General features: G+C 39.7%; 1 protein-coding gene across 2 annotated transcripts in view; it reads left to right on the top strand.

The window, feature by feature from the left end:
• Window positions 1-24555, top strand: part of prkd2 (protein kinase D2) — a 53679-nt gene extending 29124 nt beyond the window's left edge. Inside the window, exons 2-20 of one of the 2 annotated variants that reach the window (XM_070543527.1) lie at window positions 6998-7136; window positions 7445-7576; window positions 7721-7920; window positions 9216-9399; window positions 9515-9586; window positions 9743-9760; window positions 9955-10114; window positions 13543-13654; window positions 14186-14263; window positions 14347-14665; window positions 14785-14837; window positions 14921-14993; window positions 15129-15235; window positions 15847-16008; window positions 17292-17390; window positions 17555-17822; window positions 21256-21341; window positions 22129-22220; window positions 24106-24555. In XM_070543527.1, the coding sequence (XP_070399628.1) occupies window positions 6998-7136; window positions 7445-7576; window positions 7721-7920; window positions 9216-9399; window positions 9515-9586; window positions 9743-9760; window positions 9955-10114; window positions 13543-13654; window positions 14186-14263; window positions 14347-14665; window positions 14785-14837; window positions 14921-14993; window positions 15129-15235; window positions 15847-16008; window positions 17292-17390; window positions 17555-17822; window positions 21256-21341; window positions 22129-22220; window positions 24106-24109 (2358 nt within the window). In that variant the 3' untranslated portion in view covers window positions 24110-24555. Of the gene's footprint in view, window positions 1-6997; window positions 7137-7444; window positions 7577-7720; window positions 7921-9215; window positions 9400-9514; window positions 9587-9742; window positions 9761-9954; window positions 10115-13542; window positions 13655-14185; window positions 14264-14346; window positions 14666-14784; window positions 14838-14920; window positions 14994-15128; window positions 15236-15846; window positions 16009-17291; window positions 17391-17554; window positions 17823-21255; window positions 21342-22128 lie in introns of both variants that reach the window. The other variant, XM_015951482.3, reaches the window with a different exon arrangement.
• Window positions 24556-26226: the final 1671 nt, after the last annotated feature.

Here is a 26226-nt window from a genome sequence, read left to right as displayed (position 1 = left end):
CCGTAAAGCAGGTTAAGAGCAGCCCCTTAAAGACTAACTGCTCCGCAAAACTATCAAGTGCGTTATTTGCTCAGAAAATGGCTGCAGGGTGGTGTCAAATATGAAACTAGTCAAGTTTCTAACCCCTACTTCACATTGGAAGTATCAACTACGTGGAACCCAGGTGGAACATCACTGCTTCGATTATAATCCATTAAATGGGGGGGGGATTCAAATTAAACATGATGCGGAAATTTCAGACGTATCCCAGAAGTGGCAAGCCGCGCCACTAAAGATAGGATCAGATTCTTTTTTTGCCATAAGCCGCTTCTGGGACAAAACATTTTCCGCAGTCAACATAGGACTGGACAGGAAATCACACACATGATTTCAGTGTAAAACCCATGACTGCCAACTTTTGAACTTTCAATGCATGAGAGCGGCGTAGGGTGGGGAGAGTGCGGACCATTTTGCCTCCGTGAGCTTACCGTGACAGTGGGTGCAGGGTTGTTTGATTCTTCAGTGTGAGATATTGGAGGTGTGGCGTGAGAGCGTGTGAAGCAGGTCAAATGTGTGTCTCACAAAAGACTGTTGCAGCGATTTCAACAATTTCACATCGATTCCGTCAATACAAGTGACCTAACGACTTATCTACTCACAGTATCATTCCAGAAGTGCAGCAACACATTTTTCATGGCTTTAATCCTGGCAGTGGAGATAAACAATGTTATATAGAACATCAAACAACGATTTCAAACATGATTTCCTTCTGCAGCACCTCTGCTGCTGGAATTCTCCTGGTTTCTACTGGCACGCAGCAAAAGTTGCCATTCCGCTCCGCCGATGCTTCCGGTGTGAAGTGGGGTAACCCAACAATCACTGAGATCTATGTTAAAGCTCTACCTTTATCTATTGTTACTTTAAATTATAGTTTTGAAAACCGTCTCTGACCTGTTTTATGTTCAAATAAATAATTTATCCTTAGTTGGCATTTTGCAAGTAAAGTTTGCATTCTCACTCTTGATTTTCAGTTTCTTCACGTGGGTTGCAGGGGCACAATGTTTTGTAATCAAGTGCAAACAAGTTACAACCTAAATGAAGAAAGTTTGACTCTCAAAGGCTGTGAAGGAGAGGCACAATAACTGTATACGATAATAAACCAAAGCGTAGAAACCAAAATGCTGCAGATTTCACCTCCTTTGAACTTCAGTTGCAGGTGGAAAATTCACCTTTTTGCAGAGCACATCAACCATGAAACATCAAGGCTTGTTGTTTCAACCATGGAACTTAAAATGACAAGTGTGTTCACAACCATAAAATACAATAGTACAAAAGCAGTACAATCCTTACAATACAACTTGTACTCTAGAGCCTACAGTGCATTATTAGAATGAAAAAGTTCTTTGTTTTAACAGATTTTCTAATAGTTTACTATCATGCGTCATTATTTTTGAACAATAATAAATTATGTAAATATGGCTTTGAATTAGTGCTTTGTGGCAATTGTGTTATCAGAGTGGTGGTCATTAATTTGATTATTTAGACTTTAAAATAGGTTATCTATCCATCTATCTATCTATCTATCTATCTATCTATCTATCTATCTATCTATCTATCCATCCATCCATCCATCCATCCATCCATCCATCCATCCATCCATCCATCCATCCATCCATCCATCCATCCATCCATCCATCCATCCATCCATCCATCCATCCATCCATCCATCCATCCATCCATCCATCCATCCATCCATCCATCCATCCATCCATCCATCCATCTATAGTATCTGCCTATCTATCCATCTATCCATCTATCCATCCATCCATCTATCCATCTATCTATCTATCTATCTATCTATCTATCTATCTATCTATCTATCTATCTATCTATCTATCTATCTATCTATCTATCTATCTATCTATCTATCTATCTATCTATCTATCTATCTATCTATCTATCTATCTATCCATCTAACTCAATGTTATTTTAATTTATTTTTAAAGGAGCTTTGTGTGCTTTTTGTTTTTGACCGTGTGGTCAGAAGCAGTAGCCAGCCTTCTGGGCGTGGTGGCTTCACGGTGAAGCTTGGCAGCAGTTACAGCCGGGCCTGGATTTTCTGATGTGGTGAAGTGGAAAGCCTGTTGGGAAGCTGAGAGACAAACTGTGTTTACTGAGAGAGAGAGAGAGAGAGAGAGAGAGAGAGAGAGAGAGAGAGAGAGAGAGAGGGGGGGGGAATTGGGGGAAAGACAAGCTGTATGTAGGTGAATGAGGGTGTGTCTGTTTTTCAAGTGAACAGGTTTATGTGTGTGTCATTGTGTCATTCCAAGGTGGAGACCACAGTCCCCTTTCCTGTAAGTTGTTAAAGCCTGGTCAGATGGTCAATCTAGACTCCACAATGAGAAAACAACAACAGAGAGGGGAAAACTCCTGAATCTGTGTGATGATACATGAAGTAAAAGCCTGATTTTATTCTCCTTTTTTAATCTTTTTTGAATTACTAAAGGAGAAACTCCTGATATTGCTCCAGTGCGTACTTCATCAGGTGTGCGTGTCTACCTGTGGTGTCCTGTGTGCTGTGACTACTGAAGTGAGCCAGACAGCATTAACTATTCAGGAGAGAAGGGTTTCCCTATGACAGCGTCTCCCACTCTACTGACTTCTGATGGACACACTCATCTCTCATATCCATGGAAAAGCTTCATGGAAACACCTGTTTGTGTTTGTGTAAATGCTTGTTTGTACCTGATAGGAAGAAAGATGGGATAAAGCTACTCTTTTGTTTTGCTTTCCACATCGATCAGATTTCTTCCCAAGTGGAGATGTGGACTCTGTGTGTGTGTGTGTGTGTGTGTGTGTGTGCTTATTATACTATACTTGTGGGGTCTGAGCATTGAGTGGTCTTTAAAGGGTATGTTTGTGGGGATCTTATATTTCTAATTTTATACATTAAGCCATGACTTATTATTTAATCAATTTTTATCAAATGATTTATTTTCTGGTATAACAGAAGACTTGCTCTTTTTTTGTTAAGTCTTCATTTACCTTAACCCTTCCACTGTGCTCATGGGTGACCCCACCAGGAAAGCTGACCACTGAGCAGGGTTGACGGTGTAACGGAATCAAAGTGATGTAACTAACCAAAGTTGTATTTTAATACACTGTTAGTAGTTCACTTTTATAAACAGAAGAATAGGCTGTTTTTATCATCAGGGAGTTTAATTAAACACTCTGTATTGACTTTGAGACAATAAAAGAGAGAGAGATGGGATCGTTTGAGAATCTTTAATTTCTGAATTATAAATTCTAAACAATCTACCAGGACTACTCTGTGATGGATGAGAATGGATTCGGATGTTGTGTTGGTGCGTGTGTGTGTGTGGGTCTGGTTCAGATTCTCTAGGATGACGTAATCGAATCTGGTCGTCTTTGTTATGACTAGATATCACGAGGCTTATAAAGTGATGACATGAGCCGCTATTTTGCCGTGTACGTACCCAGTGGGGTCTCCCAAGTAGATCAGGAATTGCCAGGTCTGGAAACCTCGGATGTACGATGGAGCTGTCGGTGCAGCGGTCACAACGTTTCAAAACCCGTCTGGAGGGTCGGCCCGGTACGATTCAGCAGCGTCAGCAGTTGCTCTTATTTTGAAAGGACGTCGTCTGGTTGTTAAACGACGAAAATCTCCCGTTTCACAGTTCTTAGTTTAAAGAAAACGCATCCGGCCAGGCTGCGCTTGTCTTTAGGATGATGGTGAACAGAACTGAAGTCAAGATGGAACTGACTTAAAATGGCGTTGCCTTGTTTTATATCTCTGGATTGTTGATAAGTTTCAGTAAAGTAGATTGGACACTTGAAGTCAACACCAGATTCTCCTGCGGCAGCCGAAAGCTCTGATTGGTTGGAACAATGTGTCATGCGTTTCTATGGAGATGAGGATCAGTATGTCTGCACCGTAGTCCTGGTTTCATTAAACATAATTCATGACATATTTATTTCACAGATCATTCACTTGATTATTGTTGATCAACATCTGTTTTGCTTAATAATTCTAATCACAAATAAAGTACTTTGATTAAGTAAAGCTTCTTCTTCTCCTTCGGACTCTTCTCCTGGAATGTAAACAGTCTGAGGAACAACCCGACCTTGGTTTTTCTACACGGTGTTATTGTGCCCAGGGGCCAGCTGTATGGAGTTGAAAACCATGAACTTCATAACCTTACAACGGTTTATCCTTTGGGGTCCACATGGCAGGGGTGAGGCAGTGCTCACTCCTGCTCTATGGTCAACTTTCCTGGCGGGGTTACCCATGAGTACAGTGGGAGGGTTAAAGAGGTATTGGGCTATATTGTCTTGCTTTAGCACCCCCTAGTGTCGATTTGTAGAACCAAAAGCTGTGCATTCGTCTTTTCAACACCTTCATCTAACAGCTGAAATGTCTTCCCAGCCTTCTTTTGCGTCTACAAGGAGTGATTCATCAAAAAATAAACAAGTCAGCTGTGTTTATGATCTAAAACATGCAGGAGTTGTGCTAGAAGCAGACTGTAGCACCAGGTATGTCAACTCAACAGGTGGTGGCCCACCACACTGAAGTTGCTAATGCAGTATTCTGGCCAAAGGAGGCGATAGCGACTGGGTGGCCTTTCATTAAACCTGTAAAAGGGTCATTTTAACACAAACTGGATCAAGAAAATGATTCAAAAATATGAAAAAGTAGCAAAGTATCCCTTTAACAAATCTACCAATACATAACTTGATTTGTCTAAGACAAAATGTGATATTTTTAGTAGATAGATGGTTTTGGCATAGTAGATGTAAATGTTTTTAAAGTCTTTCATTACGAAATGTATGCTTTTGTTTTTTTAGTCTTGTGTGTTTAATTTTAATTTTTTTCAGTTTTTATTGAATAGACAATTTAGATATTTTAAGCGTGAATTGCTCAAATAACGTTTGCTTGAATCATGTTACTTAGAACTCGCTTGCACATTTTAAATTAAGACACCTAAAAATCAGACTTAAACTATGACTCTGGCATCATAATGAAGCTATTGAGCACGGGTGTCAAACTCAAATTCACACTGAGCCGAAATGAAAATCTGGGACGAAGTTGCGGACCAAACTTAATATTTTTGAAAAAGTGATGGCAAATTTGTACATTTTCTTCATCAACAAATATGCAATTTTGAACCTTTTAATTTGGAAACAAACTTATTTTTACATTAACACTGAATGTGGAATAACCAAATTACACACGAGCAAGTCAATTTTAAATACAAAGCATCAGCGGCATTCATTACTTGTGGTATATTCAGCATTTTAAAAATCTTTTTAGGACTTATGTTTTCTTGTTGTTCATTCATTTTTCTTATTTTTATTCTCCTTTTTTTCTCCTGTAATAAGTGCCATCACTGCTGTGACATCTAGCTTTCCCCACTGAGGAACAATAAAGGGATTTTCTATTCTATTCATCTATTTGCAGCCTTTCCAGTTCCTGTTTTACTATAGGTTAAATCTTTTCTCACGTGCCAACAACAAAATAAAAATATGATTTTATCTTAAATGAAAATGCAATATCTCACCTGTTAACTTTCATGTTTTGGAGGAGAAAAAGAGCATAAAACCAAAATATTTAAAGCTCAGTTTGTTCCACTGATGCTCACCTTTTCCAGCCAGATAGCTGCATCATGGGGTTGAGCTCTGAGCTGAAGAGACTCCTGTTGTTTAGCTCATCTTCATCATAATAATGACAACAATAGATGACAACAGGTGCTCTCATAGGTTTGTGCCGCTGAACATGAAGAGCATCTGATCAGCTTGACCACGTTGTTGTGTGTCGAGGAGGAAAAATAAAAACTACAGCAGCCACAGAGTCATGCTGATTTGAGCGTGTCGCTGCTCGCTGGAGTTATATCAGCTCTGTCTGGAAGTTAGTAGGAAAACTTTCTCTTTCAGTAGTGAACACATTACTGAGCGGTTAAAATCTCAGTTTCTGGGCTTCAACGTTGGCAAATAGCTGAGTAAACTTGGCGCTGAGTGAGAGGAGTGTTTAGTTTGTCCGAGACAGCGGAGCTGCAGACACCGGCAGCAGACGCTGGAAAAAACACAAAGGAAGGGGCGCTTCAGCTCCACGCTAACGCCGCAAAGCATCATGGGAGTTGTAGTCTTTGCGTTAAAATCAGCCAGCGGGTCAGTTTTAATATATTTTTTATATTTATCTCACGGGCCACATAAAAATGCTCCGCGGGCCAGATTGTGTCTGACACATGTGCTATTGAGAGTGAATAGATTGCATCTATTTTAATTAACCACAATCAGCTTTAGGAATCATTAATAATAACTGCCCTAAAGATCCCTTTAACACGTTATTTATCAAACGCAAAGTGCTGCACACGCCAAAGTTACGTGCCAGAGTGTTAGCCTGCATGTGCAGCTTACGTTACTGTATTTTTATATCCTCATTGTCACAAAGATCACCGCTTAGAATGTGTCCCAAACATTTCACTTTTTCACCTCTTCCAGGTCCTCTTTTGTTGCAGCAATCATGACTACACTTGTTTTTGGGGTGTTAAACATGATGTCAAAGTGTTCACCATACCTTGCACAAACCCTGAGCGGCTGCTGCAAACCAACACTGTAGGGACACAAGAGGACTAGGTCATCTGCATGCATTAAGTGAATAAAATAATGTACAAAGTTAGTAAAAATACATTACCAACCAATATTTAGAAAAGATTTGCAAAGAGAGTAAGTAGTAATAATCTGAAAGGAACTAAATTCATAACTAAAATTAAGAAATTGAGTATATGGTGTAAAATTATGGCACAAGGAAAATGAAGAAGAACAAAGAAATAAAATATTCAACGTCAATCAATATATTAAAGTGTTTTGAAATAATAAATGAAAATAAATGTAATTTTCCTACAGATCACAGCCACATAAAACCATAAAAAGTTCTTGTGTAGAGGTACGTTTGACTGTTTTACTTACTGCCCGTTATTCCCCTCTTTCTGTGCTCTAGTTTCCCGAATGTGGCTTTTATGGGATTTATGACAAGATTTTACTTTTCAAGCATGACCCAACTACCAACAACATTCTGCAGCTGGTTAAGGCTACAAGTGACATCCAGGAGGGGGATTTGGTTGAAGTTGTTCTATCTGGTAAGTCATCTGTCTTCTTTCTTCTCTTGTAATGCTACTGTCATATACTATTGTAATACAAAAGCCTGCTTTCTTCCTTCTTCCTGCTCTGCTTTAAATCAACCCCATTTTTATTATACAACAGATTTGATGTCATATTGGATGAATTAGTAATTTGTTTCTAATTGTTTTTGCCATCAGAAAAAAACTCACATTTCCCAGTTTGATTCAGTCCTTTCCACCATATCCTTCTAGATTTTAAAAATTTACAAACATGTGACTTGTTTCCAAACATGCACAGCTAACACAATATTGTTTTCCTCTGTTAGCGGCAGCCACTTTTGAAGATTTCCAGATTCGACCCCACACACTCAATGTGCACTCTTATCGAGCCCCGGCCTTCTGTGATCATTGTGGGGAGATGCTGTTTGGGCTGGTCCGACAAGGGCTGAAGTGTGATGGTGAGAACAAAAAGGGACACGAAGTGTGCTTTGGAAAAGTCACATTAGTGAAAGCTGAGAATTTCTCTGTGAAGTGTATGTTAACACTCATCAAATATGCTCAATCATCTTCTTTGACTCTTTGATCCACACTGCCCCCTGCAGGATGTGGGCTGAACTACCACAAGCGCTGTGCTTTCAGCATCCCGAATAACTGCAGTGGAGCTCGTAAAAGACGCTTGTCCACCACCTCTCTGAGCAGCACTCAGTCGCTGCGTCTCTCCACCACCGAGTCAGTGTACAGCTTGGGATCATCCTCCACCTGCAGTGAAGAAATCAGCCTTATTCGCACTCACACGCAAATGGTAAATCATTCACAAAACGCCAGGATCACCTTAGGCAAATTAGTTTGAACTACTCTTCTCTTGTTTGCATCTTATTTTAATGCTATGTGATACTTTAGTATGCTTTTCTTTTTTTCTGGATGGCTTGAACACATTTTGATAACAGTTTATGTAAGTTCAAATGTTCTGGAAACACAGACGTGAGTTCTCAGGCTTTTAAAACTTCCACATATTTTTCATTTGAACTTCTACCAAAGACATGCTGATAGATATCTGCAAACCTCCAAATCAGCCTGCAGGACAGCATTCCACTAAAGTTGATGATGAGTACTGTAATTTGTACTACTTCTTAAAATGTCTAGACCAGTCACAGCAGAAACTTTACTTGATTTCTCTTGGTGATTCATTTCAGTTATGACTAGCCTTGGAAAGTGATTAAATGTACATTAAACTATAAGCCTGGCCAGCCATCCTTTTTATGTGAATATATGGTCTGGCCACAGTCCAATGGAGGCTCTCAGTCGTGGGGTGGGATCTACGTTGTCTTTTAAATTGCCTTCCCATGCTATTGGATAACAAACAATGTGACGTACTCACAGCTACGGATGCCAGTCAACGAGGCAGTCTGTAAGCCCAAGTCAAAAGAGTCCAAAGTGGATGCCAAAGCTGTTTCAAACAAGCTGTCGCCATCTTTCTTTATTCGCTCAGTCGCAGTAATCTGCCCACCAACAGAGCGCTGTGATTGGCCCACCAAACAAACCGAGGGTTTGACTGGACCAATGGGGCAGTTACTCATTACATTGTGGAAGAACTAAACATTAACAAACATAAAACAATACATATTTTTTTAATTAATAAACACGCTGTGATTGGCAGCTACAATACTGGCCGGGGCTGCAAGGTTCAAATGGAGAGTTGCTGGACCATCAATTTTGCTTCCGCAAATGATGGTTTAGATTCTAGGCCAGAAAAATCTAAGATTTTCTTTTAAAATCTATGAAAACCAAAAACCTTCAACATGCAGTATGTCAATGCCTAATGTAAATTGCCACTGCATCACAATATTTTTTCCCTGCAAGTAGAAATCTGGTTTGTGGCCAGTTCTTCTACCTATTGTTCAAAAACATGAAAACTAATTTCATTCAGAATTCCACGACCATTTCAGGAACACTACTGAACAATGTATAGGGCCTCATACATGTCAGGAACACTCAAAATAGCAATTATAGACTTGAGATTTGATGTTTTAAATAACAGCTTGTGATGAATTGCATCAGATAAACAAATATTCATTTCTTTCTTCCTTTTTATACTAGCCACGGACTCCTAGTGATGCGCGGCGATTTTACACGGGCCGACCTGTTCACCTGGACAAGATGCTGATGAGCAAGGTGAAGGTGCCCCACACGTTTACCGTTCACTCGTACACCCGGCCAACGGTGTGCCAGTACTGCAAGAGGCTTCTTAGAGGCCTGTTCAGACAGGGTCTGCAGTGCAAAGGTAAGAGCAAACAAAAACTTTGCTCTTTCCAGATAACATGCAAAGTGTAGCATATTATATCATTTAATCTAATTACACAGGCAATAATATAATGAGAATTGTTGCATTTTTTTAGACTGTAAGTTCAACTGTCATAAACGCTGCGCATACAAAGTTCCCAATGACTGCCTCGGGGAGACCATTGGAGGTGAGGAAACCTTTTTAGTTTATTTACGTGTCCGGTCTTTGAGGATTTTATTTTTCTCATGTGCATCCTTCTATAGACAGAAACAACCCTACATGTTTTATCATCGTGTCTACTCAAACCAATACTCACTATTACTAATTTTTTTTATCTTCTCAGACAACAGAAGTAACAACGGTAAGTAGTATCACTACTCTGTACTAGTGCTTGCAATGCTGTAACCTGCTTTGATGCTTTTTGTTTCATTTTGGTATTAGCTATCAGAAGTAGTGACAGAGATATCAGAGAAGATTAACATCTTTTCATTGCACATTTTACATAATCTCTTTAAATAATGAACTGAGAGCTGTCTCTTTTGTGTTTTGCCTCAGACATATTGAGTCCCAATCCAGACACCGAAGTACCCATGGACTTTACCAGTGATTATGACACCTCAGACAAGTCGTCAATGGATGACTCAGATGAGGCCTGTAGCATCCCTGGTTCGTTTTCTCCTGACAATAAACAGGATGGGACCAGTGGAGACCAAAGGTATGGCTGTCTTCTTTGTGTCTTGTTCTCGTTTTCCTGGAGGTTTTATCCTGCTAAAAGGAAATTTCCTCTCAACGGTCACCATCAATGCAGTGCAGTTTCATTAGATACACACCTTTTTGCTAGTTAACATTCTCACATCTATTCAATGTGATTGGAACACTATTAGACTGAACTGTTTAGGTAAAATTATTTTTTGTGAACTGGCATCATAAAGATTTAAAAAAATATGTTTGGAGTTGTGGAATACTAAAAAAACACATTTTTAAAATCTTTTGTCTTATTATAATCGGTCAGTCTGAGTTTCTCACCCATCTTGACTTGCAACGGGGAATGGTTTAGTGTCCAGGAATCAGCAGCGAATGTCTCAACTGGTGTAAGCTAACCATTAGCATTAGCAACTTCACCACATGGCAGAACTCAGTCAAACGTGTGTTATTTGTGGAGCTAAAACACCAATGTTGCAGGCCAGTGGCAGAGTCGTGTTGGTGTTATCCAATAAGGGGCGAGATGTCCAAATATCAGGAAATAAGACTACAAAACCTGCTGTCTCAAGCTCAGCTGTAACGTGGCTCACATCTAGTTCCTGAAATGGTGCACCTGCTAGAGACCACTGCAAATATATTGATTAAACGAGTGTTACACACCATTCACAAAGTCACCAGTGACCTTTAACTAATATAAAAGCAATACTAATTAGTAGGGATGTGTATTGGTGAAATTCTGATGATATGACACACATCACGATATAGAGGAGACAGTTAGAAAAATTGCGATGCATTAAGCCAGATGATATTAGCAATTTTTTTAGACTAAATGTATTGTAGGAAAATTCAATAAACACTCCAAACTGATACTGTCACGAGTGGTTACTTTTATTGGTTCTGTTAGAACCTGGTTCCATTAGAACCTTAGAATACGCTGCGTTTTCAGGGAGGTTGAGGCCGCAGGTGAGTTTTATCGTACTGACCCTGGTTTGGACTCCCTAATTTAGGACTCGTTTTCTAGTTTAAGGTGAAATGAAAATTGTTGTACTTGTTGTTCTGTAGTAACACACTTTCCTTTTAACTCTCCCTATTATTTAGTGGTTTTAAATTCTAGGGCAGAAGTTTAATACTGGAGGCTATCCAGGCATCTATTATTTGGGCCCTATCAGGATTAATTTGCGCCTCTGTCAGCAAAGTGGGCGGTGGTAACTAGAAAATGATTCCTGTTAGTTGATCAGGCTAACATGGATTTAATCTAATTAATCCACCCTTTGAAATGGTTCCTTCCCACGCTAAACAGAGACTTTTTCACACTTGCAGAATAGAGCCTGTTTGAACCATCGAACCATTATGATATATAATCTTTAGGGTGTCCCGCTACCGAGGAGGAGGGGAGACTTGCTCCAATTATCTAAGGTATCTTTTCTTAATCTGTCACAGCCTGAAAACAAGTCCTGAAGCACAGGAACAAGCAATTCAAGGTGGCTTACCTCTCCTTTAGGTCTGGTCGGGGCTCCCAACTCAAAAGGCTAAAAGAGACCTTTAAGAATCGAGAACGAGGATTTTTTTTTCCAAAAAATTTATTTCGAAATTAAAAAAATACAAAAAAGGGTAAATATAAGATGAACCAATCCCCTTAGGAGGATGCTGTTACTAAAATCTCCCTGAGAATAACTGGGCGACTTGTGTCAACAGTAACTGTCACACACTAACTCTAAGTCTCCGTCTAAGCTCTCTAACTTCTCTCGTCGTAGGATGACCTCTTCTATCCCACCTCTACTCTCACTCTCTACCACTGCTCTGTCTCTGTACTGTCGACTCTCTCTCCAACTCTTCTAACTGCCCTTTATATATCATTCTAGAAACTGCCAAGCAAAACATTTTCCATAGTGAAGCAATATCTCAACTAGTCAAGAGACAGCCTAAACAATGTAATCTTTTGCCAGTTACATACATCTTTTTATCACAAGACAGCAAAACAATGTGATATCAGTTTCATATCTTAGTCAAACACAAGACAGCCAAACCCATATGATGTCTTGTTTGTAAGCTGGTCTCCGTCTCCACCCAAAGTCCAGAACATTCCACTGAGGACTTTCATTTCCTCAGATGTCTCTTCAGTTGGCCTTCTTCGGTACCACCTCTTCTGCTGTTTCCTGTTCAGTTGGACCACTCCTGCCTGATTCCACTAGCAGAGCGAGCTCGAGCTTATCTTTGCTCTCCTTATGACTTCGTTTATTACCTCCATTGTTTTTGGCACGCGAGAGCTTGCAACAATACGTAACCATGAGGTATCTGAACCATAATAGCGGGATTTACATTTCCATGTTGGAAACAAAACCCACTACACATTGCTGCTAACTAGCGGTCGGCGTTTGAATTGCACCAAAAGAAAAGAAAACACAAATGTTTGCATGTAAATTCTTCCAAAAGTTCAATACACAGCTTTTGAATACCGATATAATATCACAGAACAAAATATCACAATATATTGCCATATGGATATTTTCTGATATCTATACATCTGTCGCTCTCCTGTACAGTACTTTGGTTAGCTGCCATGCTATTTTGATTGTGCTTCATAAAAAACGGGTATGGTATGGTATGGTATGGCAAATCCCTACTAATTAGTGATGTTGAATATCAGCTTTTTATCAATGTCTGATAAGTTGATATAGTCTAACTTTTAATTTCTGATACCAGTTTAGACCAATATCAATATATGAAAAAAGAAAAACTAAATCTTTTCAGGTAGCTAACATCACATATCATGCATAGCTTGATTTTAGATCATTACATAATATGACAATTACTTCATTTGAAGTGACATTTTTCATTTCTAGTTGACAAGTTGTGCTAAACAAACAAAGTATCTTGTAAAATTTTCATTGGATCTATCATATTTTGGCCTTTTGAGTGAGAGGAGTTGTAGCTTAAGAGTTTGATGTATAACATGTGCATGATTTGTAAAGGTTGTATCATTAAAAGTAAAAACCGGCACAGCTAGTTACCAAAATTACATTTTAATGACGATATCGGCCTGTAATGATGGTAGGCCGATAATCCCAGACACCCTAATAATAATGAAGACCATCTAGTTAGCATTGTGGAAGAATTTGAACCCTCTGGAGGCAGGTGTTGCAGATTTGCAACAGTTAAAACCTACCAACCTGTTTACTCCACAAATGTATTTCATGAGCATTTTTTAAATCAGAAGTACCTCTGAAGGGCTTAGTTGTTTGTCCTTTTATCAAAACTTATTTTGAGCCTGAGATGGTTAGTAAACGTTCTTAAAAACCAGGATTCAAGTTCTTTCAAAGGCCTTTCCCGAGTCCTCAACACAAACGCTGACAGAAATCCATTAAAAAGAAATGACACCCAAAGAAACTGAAACACAGATCTGACCCTTTAAAGCAACAATATATTTATTTGTTTTTCCAGTGCTAACATCCCATTGATGAGGGTGGTCCAGTCAGTGAGACAGACAACACGACGATCCAGCACAGCAATCAAGGAGGGATGGATGGTTCACTACAGCAACAAGGACACACTGGTAAATCAGCGACCACAAACACTCCTTCTCTGTTCAGCAGCTCCTCTAACTGCAGTTTCAACCATAAACATTTCTGCCAGTTTTTATTACTTCCCCTTTCTTCAGTAATTTAGTGTACAAGCATGTGTTTGTGTGTGGTGAAAGATTAATGATGGCGTTGACTCAACAAAACAGCTCTCAGCAGAAATCTGGAGTCACTCAGTCAATTTCCTACCATTTTTTGTCTCCTAATGAGTAAAGCCTACTTTTAGGAGTAATTTATTCCTGTGTGTAATGTTGACTCAACTTTAGTTTTTAATTTCTGGCTGCACTAACACTGTTGTTCCTTCTTTCGCCTCTGTCTTCTTTCCTCCCTCTTCACCTTCACCCTGCATCCTGTAGCTTATTGTTTCACTCATCATGACCATTTCTAAAAACAACCCTTACATTTACACCCTGATCTCTGCCAGTCCTTCATTTTTATTTGTCCTGTGCCCATAAGCTGTGTCTTACTTGTGTTGTGTCATCCAACCCCACCTCAATCCTCGACAGAGGAAAAGGCACTACTGGCGTCTGGACTGTAAGTGCATCATCCTTTTCCAGAACAACACCTCCAACAAATACTACAAAGTAAGCATTGGTTGATCAATCGAAAGCTAGATGTACTCAGAGCGTTTTTCTTATTCCCCACTGAAACACCCATGTTCTTGCAGGAGATCCCCCTGTCTGAGATCCTGGAGGTGCGTCCTGCTACAGACTTCACTCTTGTCCCACAAGGGACCAACCCGCACTGCTTCGAGTTCATCACAGGCACCATGTGCTACTTTGTAGGGGAGGACCCCAATAGCCTTCCTTCTATGTCCTCCAACAACCCCCAGATTATCCCTCAGATGCCCCCCTCCCCCAGCTTGGTGCAGCCCAACAGCGGTATTGGGCGGGAGGTGGCGAAGGCATGGGAGGGCGCCATTCGCCAGGCGCTTATGCCAGTCATCTTCCAGGCAGCTCCACCTGCCCAGGGGAACACACCTCACAGTAAGCTGAGCATAATATGGTTTAAATTAGTATGGAGTAATGGCATTCAGTGAAAAGACACACCTGTGTAGCTCACCATCAGTATGTATAACCCTTCTTCTTTATTTTTTAATTTTAAGGACAAGCCTCTGTTAGCATTTCTGTGTCCAACAGTCAGATTCAAGAGAATGTGGTACGCCTTCTCACAAATATTCCTTTATTCTCTCATACACAGTCAGACGTCAAGAAAACTTAATGGAAATTTGATTTTTGCAGGATATTGGTACAGTGTACCAGATATTTGCTGATGAAGTACTGGGATCTGGGCAGTTTGGTATAGTATACGGAGGTATGTAAACACCATTGATGATTTAAAACACTAGATTTCATCAACAAAGTAACTTCTAAAAGCTGCAGAACTCCCCAAGGCATATCAGGAAATCGCTTTACACTGACATCAGTTACAAATCGTTTATCTTATCAGGAAAACACAGGAAGACGGGAAGAGACGTCGCTGTCAAAGTCATTGACAAGCTTCGATTTCCCACCAAGCAGGAGAGTCAGCTGAGGAACGAGGTCGCCATCCTGCAGGTATATGCTCAAATTAAAATTTATTTAGTAATTATAGAAGAGATTGAGCAAAACGTTCAATAAAAGCAACATTTCCTTGTCAGATAACCTAGAAAACTAGTGCTTTCTCTGCTTTCTGTTGAATTTAATTGGGCACTAATTATCTTACAATGTATGGATAAATTTAAGTCGTACAAAATACATGAAAATTTTTAATTATTTTAAGAGTTTCTGTTTACGGTTTTTATTTTTTCAGATATGTTTCTGTCATTAGAATAAAAACACATGGAGGTCTTTACACAGAAATGCTCCTGGGTTCCTTTAGTCTGCTCATGCTTGACTGTAGAGGGCATTTCTTACCAGCAGATGGAGGCACATTTGCAATCAAAACATATTACATGTGCAAGCTTTATTTTAACTGCCTAAATCTGCACTTAAAACCAATGAACTTACAATGTTATGAAGTGGGTTTCTCCAATGTTTTTAAGAAGGTTCAGTTTCTTGTTGATTTCTCTGTATCCTTCTCTTCTCCAGTGTATGGAAAACTCCTTTCTTTTACAACCCTGCTTCCATTTAAACCCACAATATTATTTCTTTTTCACCTCACCCCCACTCTGTGTGTAACCTTCTAGAGCTTACGCCACCTGGGCATCGTGAACCTGGAGTGTATGTTTGAAACCCCAGAGAGAGTATTTGTGGTGATGGAGAAGCTCCACGGCGACATGCTGGAGATGATCCTTTCCAGTGAGAAAGGCAGATTACCTGAAAGACTCACCAAGTTCCTCATTACACAGGTGTGTGCACACAGTCACAGCAAAGGAAGAGTCACTGTAGTGTGTGTTGCACATGTATAGTCCTACTAGGGTTGTCACGGTGTGAAAATTTAATCTCACGGTTATTGTGACCAAAATTACCACGGTTTTCGGTATTATCGCGGTATATTTTTTTAAACGTGCTACATTTTCACACAATTAAATAAACCCTGTATGTCAGGAAATATTGTCCTCAGTTTGTGTCTAAATTTTGCCTAAAATGTGTTATTTTGTAATCATGTTGTTTATTTGTTTACATTTTTCCCCTTTAGTCTTTAAAATACCAATATTTGCCCATAACTTCTTATTTTATGTCTGTTTGATGTCATATAAAAATATTAGATCAGATGATACTCAGTACTCAAGTAGCCTTCTAATCAGATACTTTTTTACCCTTACTTGAGTAATAAACCCTATATCAGGAAAATATTGTCCTCGGTTTGTGTCCTTCCAGTGAGCTTTGCAGATGTGGGAAAATGTCATCAGGCAGTAATCGTTGTTAAATTCATAATTATTCTCGGAGAGAGACCAACTCTTATCTGCCCCTGGGAGCCCCGTAATGCATAGCGTCATTTCAACATGGGGGTGTCTGCGACACGGTTTATATGCAGGTAGCGGCGCTGCGGCTGCTTTATATAGCGACTTGTTGCATTCTCCCTCAACCCAAATCCTCGGATCACGCATTTTAGCTAAAACGCTAACATTGACTTGCCTTACGTTGACTGTAGAGTTGTGGGTGATGGTCATGCAGATGTGTCATGAGATTTGAAGCGTTGCTGCCTTTCACAGACACTTTTTCTGCACGTGCTGCAAACAGGATAGCCGTCTTCTATCAACTGTGCCTCGGCATTCTTCAAATATCCAAAAGATGCCCATACTTCCGACTTTGTCTTCTTTGAGGGATAAAAAATGTCCTGAGCGCTGCCGTCTCCTCCTTTGGCCATTATTTCAGCTTTAGCTTCAAGAAAGTTTTGGTTGTAAACAACAAAGCGCGCATGTGCCGCCGGCAACTTCAGCAGATGATATGGTGGCTGGTAAGGGTCACCGCGCCTACACCGCAGCCACGGTAAACCCACAAAGATAATATACCGTAGTTTTTTTTAAACAAGACGGTTATTATTATTGTCAACTTTTTTATCGGGGTTTACCACTACACCGGTTACCGTGACAACCCTAAATCCTACAAAAGTTGATATGTTGATGCTGCTGCATGAGGTTTTTGCTGATTCATGTCTTTGCGGGGACGTTTTTGCATATGTGAACAGATTCTTGCAGCTCTCAGACATCTCCACTTCAAAAACATTGTTCACTGTGATCTGAAACCAGAGAACGTGCTGCTGGCCTCTGCGGATCCTTTTCCACAGGTGCAAACACACACACACACACACGCTGTACGAGCTATGTTTTAGTGCTGCATTTATAGTTTTCACACTCTGCGATGAGCTTATCAGACCATTTGGGTGAAGCTGCTCTGACATCTTACGTCTGTGGTTATTTGAATTTGGTTTAAAGTTTGTGTTTTCCTCAGGTGAAGCTCTGCGACTTTGGCTTTGCTCGGATCATTGGCGAGAAGTCCTTCCGTCGCTCTGTGGTTGGTACACCTGCCTATCTGGCCCCAGAGGTTCTGCTCAACCAGGGCTACAATCGTTCTCTGGACATGTGGTCAGTCGGTGTTATCATGTACGTCAGCCTCAGTGGGACTTTCCCATTCAACGAGGATGAGGACATCAACGATCAGATTCAAAATGCAGCCTTCATGTACCCCACGAACCCCTGGAACCAGATCTCTAAGGACGGTAAATGAAGAGCAGCAGGAAGCTGGATTATATTGAAGTGCCACATTAGTTTGAGCAATGAGGCACTTCCTCTATTTAAGTTTAATGTACACATTTCAGGAAAACCAGAATATTACTCTGTTAGTATTTAAGAATTGTGTTTCAGGTTTCAACACAGCCATGAAAATAATGCAAAAGAAGTTTGCTTTAAAGATGGCTGCAGCCCCAAAGTGAACACCAGCCTTTTTATTTACTTTTGGTGATCACATACACAACTTAACTTTATGATTAAGATCACAAATGTATTAGGAAACCTTTCAGAAGAAGTTATTTTTACATTTTTATCAAAGCCAAGTTCACAGAAAAACCGTAATTTACTTGTTATTTTAAAATATGATCAGCCACTCTGAGTTTCACATGAATGCTAAATGTGACATTGGTCTTCTACCCCTATGTCCTGCATTAGGCACTGATGGAAAACAGATGGAAACTCAGATTAGAAAAGCAGCACATCGTAATGTAAAATTAGCATTCATGGCTTCACCATATTGACTCACAATGTTAAAGCTGTTGTTGATTTAGCTTCCAGGAGAAAACAGTGAGCATCTTGGGCAGTAGAAGCTAACCTCTAGCATTAGCAACTCCACAACATGGCAGAACTCCTTCTGGTTTATGTTATTTATCTATTTATGTTATTACTTGGACATAGAGAACGGTCACACGCATTTACTGAGTAAAATCAGATTATCACACTCAAAAGCATTTGGTATTTAAGAGCTGCCAACTCTCAGGCCTTTGAGCATTTGACCCTCTTCACACGCTCTCGACACACCTCCAATCTCTCACGCTAAACCAGCGCCTGCACTCCCCAAACGTGCATCACGCACAGTGTGTAGGGCTTATGAAAAATAAAAACAGATGATATTAATTATAGCATTAGCTACTGAACAACAAGCACATAAACAACACTTACATAATACTTTTAACTGGCATTTATTCACACACAGAATCCCGTCTGTACAATCCAAGCCAATGTGCTTTTTTCTGCTCTGGTTGTGAGATGGACGGAGCGGTGAGCTCCACTGGGACGGGCACACCTGGTTCTCCCAGAACCGTGAGCTGCAGCTGCACGTGCCGCCAAAATGACATGCTTCATTTAGAAATGCAGCTGCTTCGCCAACCGGTGTTGACAGAGCTTCAGTCCCAAATATTTCTCTTTTGTTTTCACTCATCAGCCACAGATCGCTCGCTCACAGCAAGCTGGGCTTTCTACCGTGGTGACTCACTCACATGTTCCCTCTCCCACATTAATTGGTGACGTGGTGAATTAAAACATTAGGGATCCTAACGTTTTAATGTTTTAATTCACCACTTCACCAGTGTGTTTTTCCTGTTAAATGGGATAAATACAATAAAGTTTATCTCTCACCAAACAGAATATTTACTAAGAAATCACATTTTAACTATAGACACATTACTTTGTCTTGTGTGTGTGTGTGTGTGTGTGTGTGTGTGTGTGTGTGTGTGTGTGTGTGTGTGTGTGTGTGTGTGTGTGTGTGTGTGTGTGTGTGTGTGTGTGTGTGTGTGTGTGTGTGTGTGTGTGTGTGTCTGCTCTGTCTTCTCGATCCCCAGTGAGTCGTGGAGGATGGCTCCTTATACTGAGCCAGGATCCTCTGGAGGTTTCTTCCTGTTAAAAGGGAGTTTTCCTCTCCACTGTCGCTTTATGCTTGCTTAGTATGAGGACTGCTGTAAAGTCACTGACACTAGTCAGTGACTTGATGCAATTTGCTGGGTTCCTTATATAGGAAACAATATTTCTGATTGGCTTAATGAACTGACCTGAATTGGAATGTTTATTATGTGAAGTGCCTTGAGACGACTCTTGTCGTGATTTGGCGCTATATAAATAAAATTGAATTGAATTGAACTGTTTGTGAGACGAAACCCTCCTCCATAACCAGGTTACTGGTACGGAAGCCTGGAAGGGCCAAAATTCCTCAAACGTTTTTTCTACTGCTGATATGAATTACATATGATAGAACAGAGTAAAATTTGTTAGTCCCACAGAGGGGACAACAACTCACAGCAGCACACACACTTAGAGAAACACATTACAGGTAAAACTGATTCCAGCCATGTTTGCTTTGATAACTTCAGTAACTTTATGCTGATGACCCACATGAACATAATCCTGTTTAGTGGATGCAATTACATCATGAAGTTAGCTTAACATGATAGATTTTTTTTCTTGGCAGGAAATAATAACTGGTAATATTATGAATGACATGATATTGCCCACCCCTTGATGGAAATTTAAAAAATGTACATTAATTATCATTTAAAAGTTCCTGTGTGACATTTGTGACACGTAGCTGTAACTCTTTATTGCGGATGGATGGATGGATGGATGGATGATAGATAGATAGATAGATAGATAGATAGATAGATAGATAGATAGATAGATAGATAGATAGATAGATAGATAGATAGATAGATAGATAGATGATAGATAGATAGATAGATAGATAGAACACTGATAGATAGATAGATAGATAGATAGATAGATAGATAGATGGATAGATAGATAGATAGATAGATGATAGATAGATAGATAGATAGATAGATAGATAGATAGATAGATAGATAGATGATAGATAGATAGATAGAACACTGATAGATAGATAGATAGATAGATAGATAGATAGATAGAACACTGATAGATAGATAGATAGATAGATAGATAGATAGATAGATAGATAGATAGATAGATAGATAGATAGATAGATAGATAGATAGATGATAGATAGATAGATAGATAGATAGATAGATAGATAGATAGATAGATAGATAGATAGATAGATAGATAGATAGATAGATAGATAGATAGATAGATAGATAGATAGATAGATAGATAGAACACTGACTTTCCCCCAGAATTCCGAGGTTAAAAGTCAGAATTCTGAGACAAAAGTAAGAATTCTTTTTTTTCTTGTCAGTGGTTCTAATCCTCAGTACAGAGTACCCCCCGCCCCCACCCCCACCCACTCTAAACGGTCGGCGAATTGTCCGTTCTCAACCCCATGACCCCGTCTCAGTCTTTGAAATGTGCAAAAGTTGGCAGCCCTGTTAAGTGGAGACTGTTTAGGAACCTTAGTGCTGCTATACTGTAGTCAGCCAAACCATTATAATTATCTGGCTGCCCTTATTGTTTAGTGACAATTAGTAGTTTTCATGTATCTGAGTTTCCTTCTGCTGGTTTAATTAACATCAAACCTAACTAAACATTCGATTTTCTCATATGTAGCTAATAAAATGCATGAATATGTATGTCAGCAGTTATGATGACGAAACAGATTTTATTGAAACATTACTTGTCCTGTTTGATAACCTTGAAGTTTAGATTCAACTCATTTTTGTCACTGTTCACAAAACTGTCTAAATGTTCTGTTTCCAGCAATCGACTTGATCAACAACCTCCTTCAAGTCAAGATGAGGAAACGCTACAGCGTTGACAAAAGTTTGAGCCATTCATATTTACAGGTGGGATAAAAACGCATGCCCTGTTACAGGATACAGTCGCTTCCCATCGAAGAACACTTCAGGACCCTGAGATTATAAGAGATAATCTGTTTATGCTAAATAAAACAGCAATTTATGTATGAGGACGTAAAAGTACAAATTAGAGTCAGAATTATGTTTTAATAGGCTGACTGTAGTGGGTTCACTTTGTAGAATAACCCTCCCTCAGGGATGCTCGATACTGGCTTTTTACACATATCTGAAATACCGATACTGTCTAACTCTTAATTAATCAATAAAGATATGTGTTGTGTCCCCTACTCATAAAAAAAAAGAAAAACTAAAACATTTTGCTACACAGGGCGAATTTCTACTTCACAAGTTGTACTGAATAAACTAAAATATCTCAAAAACTTTACCTCATATCTGTCATATTTTGACATTTTGAGTTACTGAAGAGTTTGATGAATAATATTTGAACATTGTGTAAAAGTTTGGTCATTTAAAGACTGAAAACCGATACCTATATTTTCGGATTTTACATTTTAATGCCAAAATCAAACAATATGAATGTTAGACCGATAATATTGGATATTTCTACCCTCACTGCATGTATAAGCCATTACAAATTTAGGGGCTATTTTAATTTTTGTGCCTCACACATGCATATAAACACACACACACACTCAAAACTGGCAGGTGCACTACAAACCAGTAAAACATAAAAAAAAGTCCTGTTTAACATCAATCTACCTCCAAGACCTCTGAAACAGAAACTTCACCTTGGTGTTTATTCTTCATTTTCCAGGACTACCAGACATGGTTGGACCTACGAGAGCTGGAGACTAAACTCGGTGGACGGTACATCACCCACGAGAGTGACGACAGCCGCTGGGAAATGTACGCGCAAGAGCACAGCCTGCCTTACCCCCCTCACCTCGTGCCCCTTCCCCCTGCCTCAGCCTCTGATGATGAGAACTGTGGGGATGATTCGGATGTGCAAGGCCTCACAGAGAGGGTCAGCATCCTCTGACCCAAGAGAGATGCGGGACTCGTTTAGAGGGTAGACAGAAAAGTGTCTAAAATCTAAAAAGAAGCTGGAGAGAATCTGCTAGAAGAGCATCCCGCTGTTTAGACTTTTATCCTTGGTTTGTGTCAGTTTCACTGCAGTGAATCACATTTCCCTTTTCAAGCCCATGGACTTCAGAACTCCATTTAAATCGTCACTTCTGCTGTTATTGGCTCTCTCTTTCATCTTTTGTAAAGCTGAACTCTTTTTCACAAAACACTGCCTCGCTCCATTTTCTATTCTATTTTTTGTTATTTACCTAGCAAGTCGTTTTCTGATGAAAACTGGAGTCAAACTTAAACGCTCAACTTGTCACAAGATTAATTTTCTCATGTCTGCAACCGACCTCAAAGTGAAACAGGAAACCACATCTCACCCGAAGTTTTGTAACACGAAAAATTGTGGAACTAAACATAGAAACTGCAAATAAAGTGGTTTACAAGTAGCTGAAACACCATCACAATTAAAGAGACAATGTGTAGTTTATACCGTTAATCTCTGGAAACTTCCGTCACAATGTTGTTGAAAATCAGTAAAATAGTTGAAAAAAATTGGTGGCTTTGTAATATTTAACCAAAAAAATTAGGTCTAAAGTACATAGGGAGGATACAAGCGGCCGCAATGAGTTTTCTATGCAGAGTGGCTGGGCTCTCCCCAAGAGATAGGGTGAGAAGCTCGGCCGTCCGGGAGGGGCTCGGAGTAGATTTGCTGCTCCTCCAAGTTGAGAGAAGCCAATTGAGGTGGCTCGGGCATCCCAACTGGGAGGAGGCCTAAAGGTAGACCCAGGACACGGTGGAGGGACTATGTCTCTCACCTGGCCAGAGAATGCCTTGGGATTCCCCTGGAGGAGCTGGCCCAAGTGGCTGAGGAGAGGGAAGTCTGGGCCTCTCGACTCAGACTGCTGCCCCCGCGACCCAACTCCAGATAAGCGGATGATGATGGATGGATGGATGGATGTACATAGGGCACGGGTCTAGCGTCTTTGGGGGATGCCGTATTAGATGCCATGTTTTCTTCTGATCGGCTCAGGGCCTTGCGCCTGTCGATGACATCACACTAGATGATTGGCTAGACCTACAGAAGTTATGGTACCATGTTAGAAAACACTTAGGCAGTAAGAAACATACATTTAATAACAAAACTTCCAACACCTTTGTGAAAGAACAGAATCGAAAAAGGGATGTAAGATATTTTTGCCGAGTGGTAGTATGACAACATCATCGGCAGGCTCAGGACCCCGAGCAGATCCGGAAACACACGCCAGAAAACTACAATCAGCACTGCATTTTCTCGATGGAATTAACTGAAGGACCATCAAAGTCTGAGAAGACACTCCAAGGTCACATGTTTTACCCTAACGTTGTTTTAAACTAGCGACATGGTGATATGGTGTAAAACTACTCTGAAACGTATGTACAGCGCCCTAGTACCAGTAAACTACACACTTTTAGAACTATAATTACTTGATTGAGCACATGCATTCTGTTAAGAATTCCCAGAAATACACACCCTGCAGCAGCTTAGAAATGAGATGTATTGACTTTTGCAAAATCATTTTTACGGTAATTGCCACTAATCCAAAGCCACGATAGATTTCTTGAAAAATGTGTGTATTAAAGATGTCGTTGTGGTTTTTAATGAACTCCAGAAACAGACCTTTATTACCAGACATCTTCTTCTCTTTCTTTTTCTCCCATCAAACCTTTCTGCTTGCAGATAAGAGCTTACACGACTTGTGCCCGAGTGGCTGTTGCTGCGTGGTGAAAATTGTTTCTATTGAGTGGACTCTGACTCTCGCTCGTCTGTGAAATCAAGCGGTCCATCGAAATGAGGAGCAACGTGTCTCTGCAGCCGGCTGTATTATATCGTTAATAATGAGCAGATAAATGGACAGATCTTTTAGCAGAAGCAGACTTGACAGAGTAGTCAGTTACTAAACTACAATTTAATGTGTATTTAGGCCAGTTATTGACTCCCTTTAATGTCAACATCTTGCATGTTTTATCTTTGTGCAGTAGATTTATTTAGATGTGTCTTTTGAACATGTTGTAGTTATGATGGTCTACTATTAAAAGGTGTAACCTGAACTTGATGTAGTTGTTGAAACTCTGTATTTGAATGATACTCCTGGCCTTTATGACAGAAAATACAAACATCCACATTGTTGTTTTTGTCTTTTATTTATCCAGCCACCCCTAACTCCTCTCTTTTTTTTTTTAGCATTCTCAAGAGTAAACACACACAAATTATGGTTCCAAATAAAACTCATCTCAGCCACTTTCTGACACCGCGCTCAAGAATGACAGTGAGTCAGGGCTGCTATACTGGAAGCTTTGAATCAAATCAAATCAACTTTATTTATAAAGTGCTTTCACATGCCCAAAATGGACAAACAAAGCGCTGTAGCTCTTTGAGTAGAACATCACAAAGAAATAAAACCCATCTGTGCTGCAGCAATTAAATTACTTCAACATCTCACCTCACTTAGTTATTTTTTTCTACTGAAGAACTGATTTTTTTAATAAACGTGGTAGGCATGCTTTCTTTTGGGATATACTCAGAGCCTGTACCCTCATGTGGACCCAACATGGATTTAATAAGAGATATGATTACTGTATTGATGCGCACACACACGCGCGCACACACTCACATGCAAGAAAAATAAATTACAGCCAGCTTTTCTCAGACAAAAGCAGGTTTTTCCACATCTCACAGATTGAGTGGAACTCAAGAGGACCCTGTGGCTGCTTAGGAGAGAAGAGTGATTTGTTTTCCAATCTTTGATGGGTGCAGTGCACTTCAGTCGATTCTGGTGAAAATGCATCCTCGTCTCTCCCTCCCCCTCCTCCGACAAGACTGCAGCCATCATCACTGCTAAATGATGCCAAATCATGCTCTCTTTCTTTCGTCACGTCTCCGTTTATCCCTTTTAAGAGATGGCTGTTTTGTGTGTGACCCATCATCAATAATATTTCAGGTTATTGATCTCTTATTGTCCAAGAAGAAGTAGTCAACTCAGAATGCAAAAGAAATAGAGTCAAAACTTGGACCAAGCATTGAAAATTGACAAAAAACAACAACAAACAAACTAGAAAAAAGTAGTCAAACCAGAAAAGGAAGCCAACTTTACAAGTTTTTCACTAAAAGCCGTCTTCCTCCAGACCTGGTATGATTATTAACCTTGGAACATAAAGGATACATTTGTGCTCGCTTTTAGCTTCCATGGCAACTGATTTAGACTTCAGCTTGAATGGAATGTGATCACAAATGGATGGATGCAGTGTTAGATTCATATCTGCATAAACTTTTGTTTATTTTTAATGTCAGTTTAATTTTTTTCCGGGTGGAGTACATGTTGAGTATTTCAGCAGTGTAGTCCAGCATCCACGTTCACTGAAAATCTTTACTTCCAGAGAAAGATCAAAGGTGAGCAATTCGATTTTTGCTTTTCTGTTTGTCAGGAAAATGTTTAATGAACCACTGGAAGGATTTTAATGAAACTATCAAATATTAATCATTAAATATTTATCTGCTGCTGTTAGATCTTTGGAAACAATCCACAAAAGTGGAGATAAGCATATATTTTCCAACTACCTACCTATATCCCTTCTGTCACAATTCTCAGAAATATTAGAAAAACGACATATTACCAGATTGGATGCATTTTTGAACAAAGAGAATATCTTAAATGGCAGTCAGTATGGGTTTAGACCAAATCGCTCAACTTCAATGGCACTACTGGAATTAACAGAACAAATATCGGAAGCCCTTGACAAAAAAAAACAACATTTGATAAGTATCTTCATTGACCTAAAAAAAGCATTCGATACAGTAGAT

This window comes from Nothobranchius furzeri, chromosome 13 (assembly GCF_043380555.1).
Source record: "Nothobranchius furzeri strain GRZ-AD chromosome 13, NfurGRZ-RIMD1, whole genome shotgun sequence".
Classification (NCBI taxonomy): Eukaryota; Metazoa; Chordata; class Actinopteri; order Cyprinodontiformes; family Nothobranchiidae; genus Nothobranchius; species Nothobranchius furzeri.
This window is presented reverse-complemented; position numbering and strand designations above follow the sequence as displayed.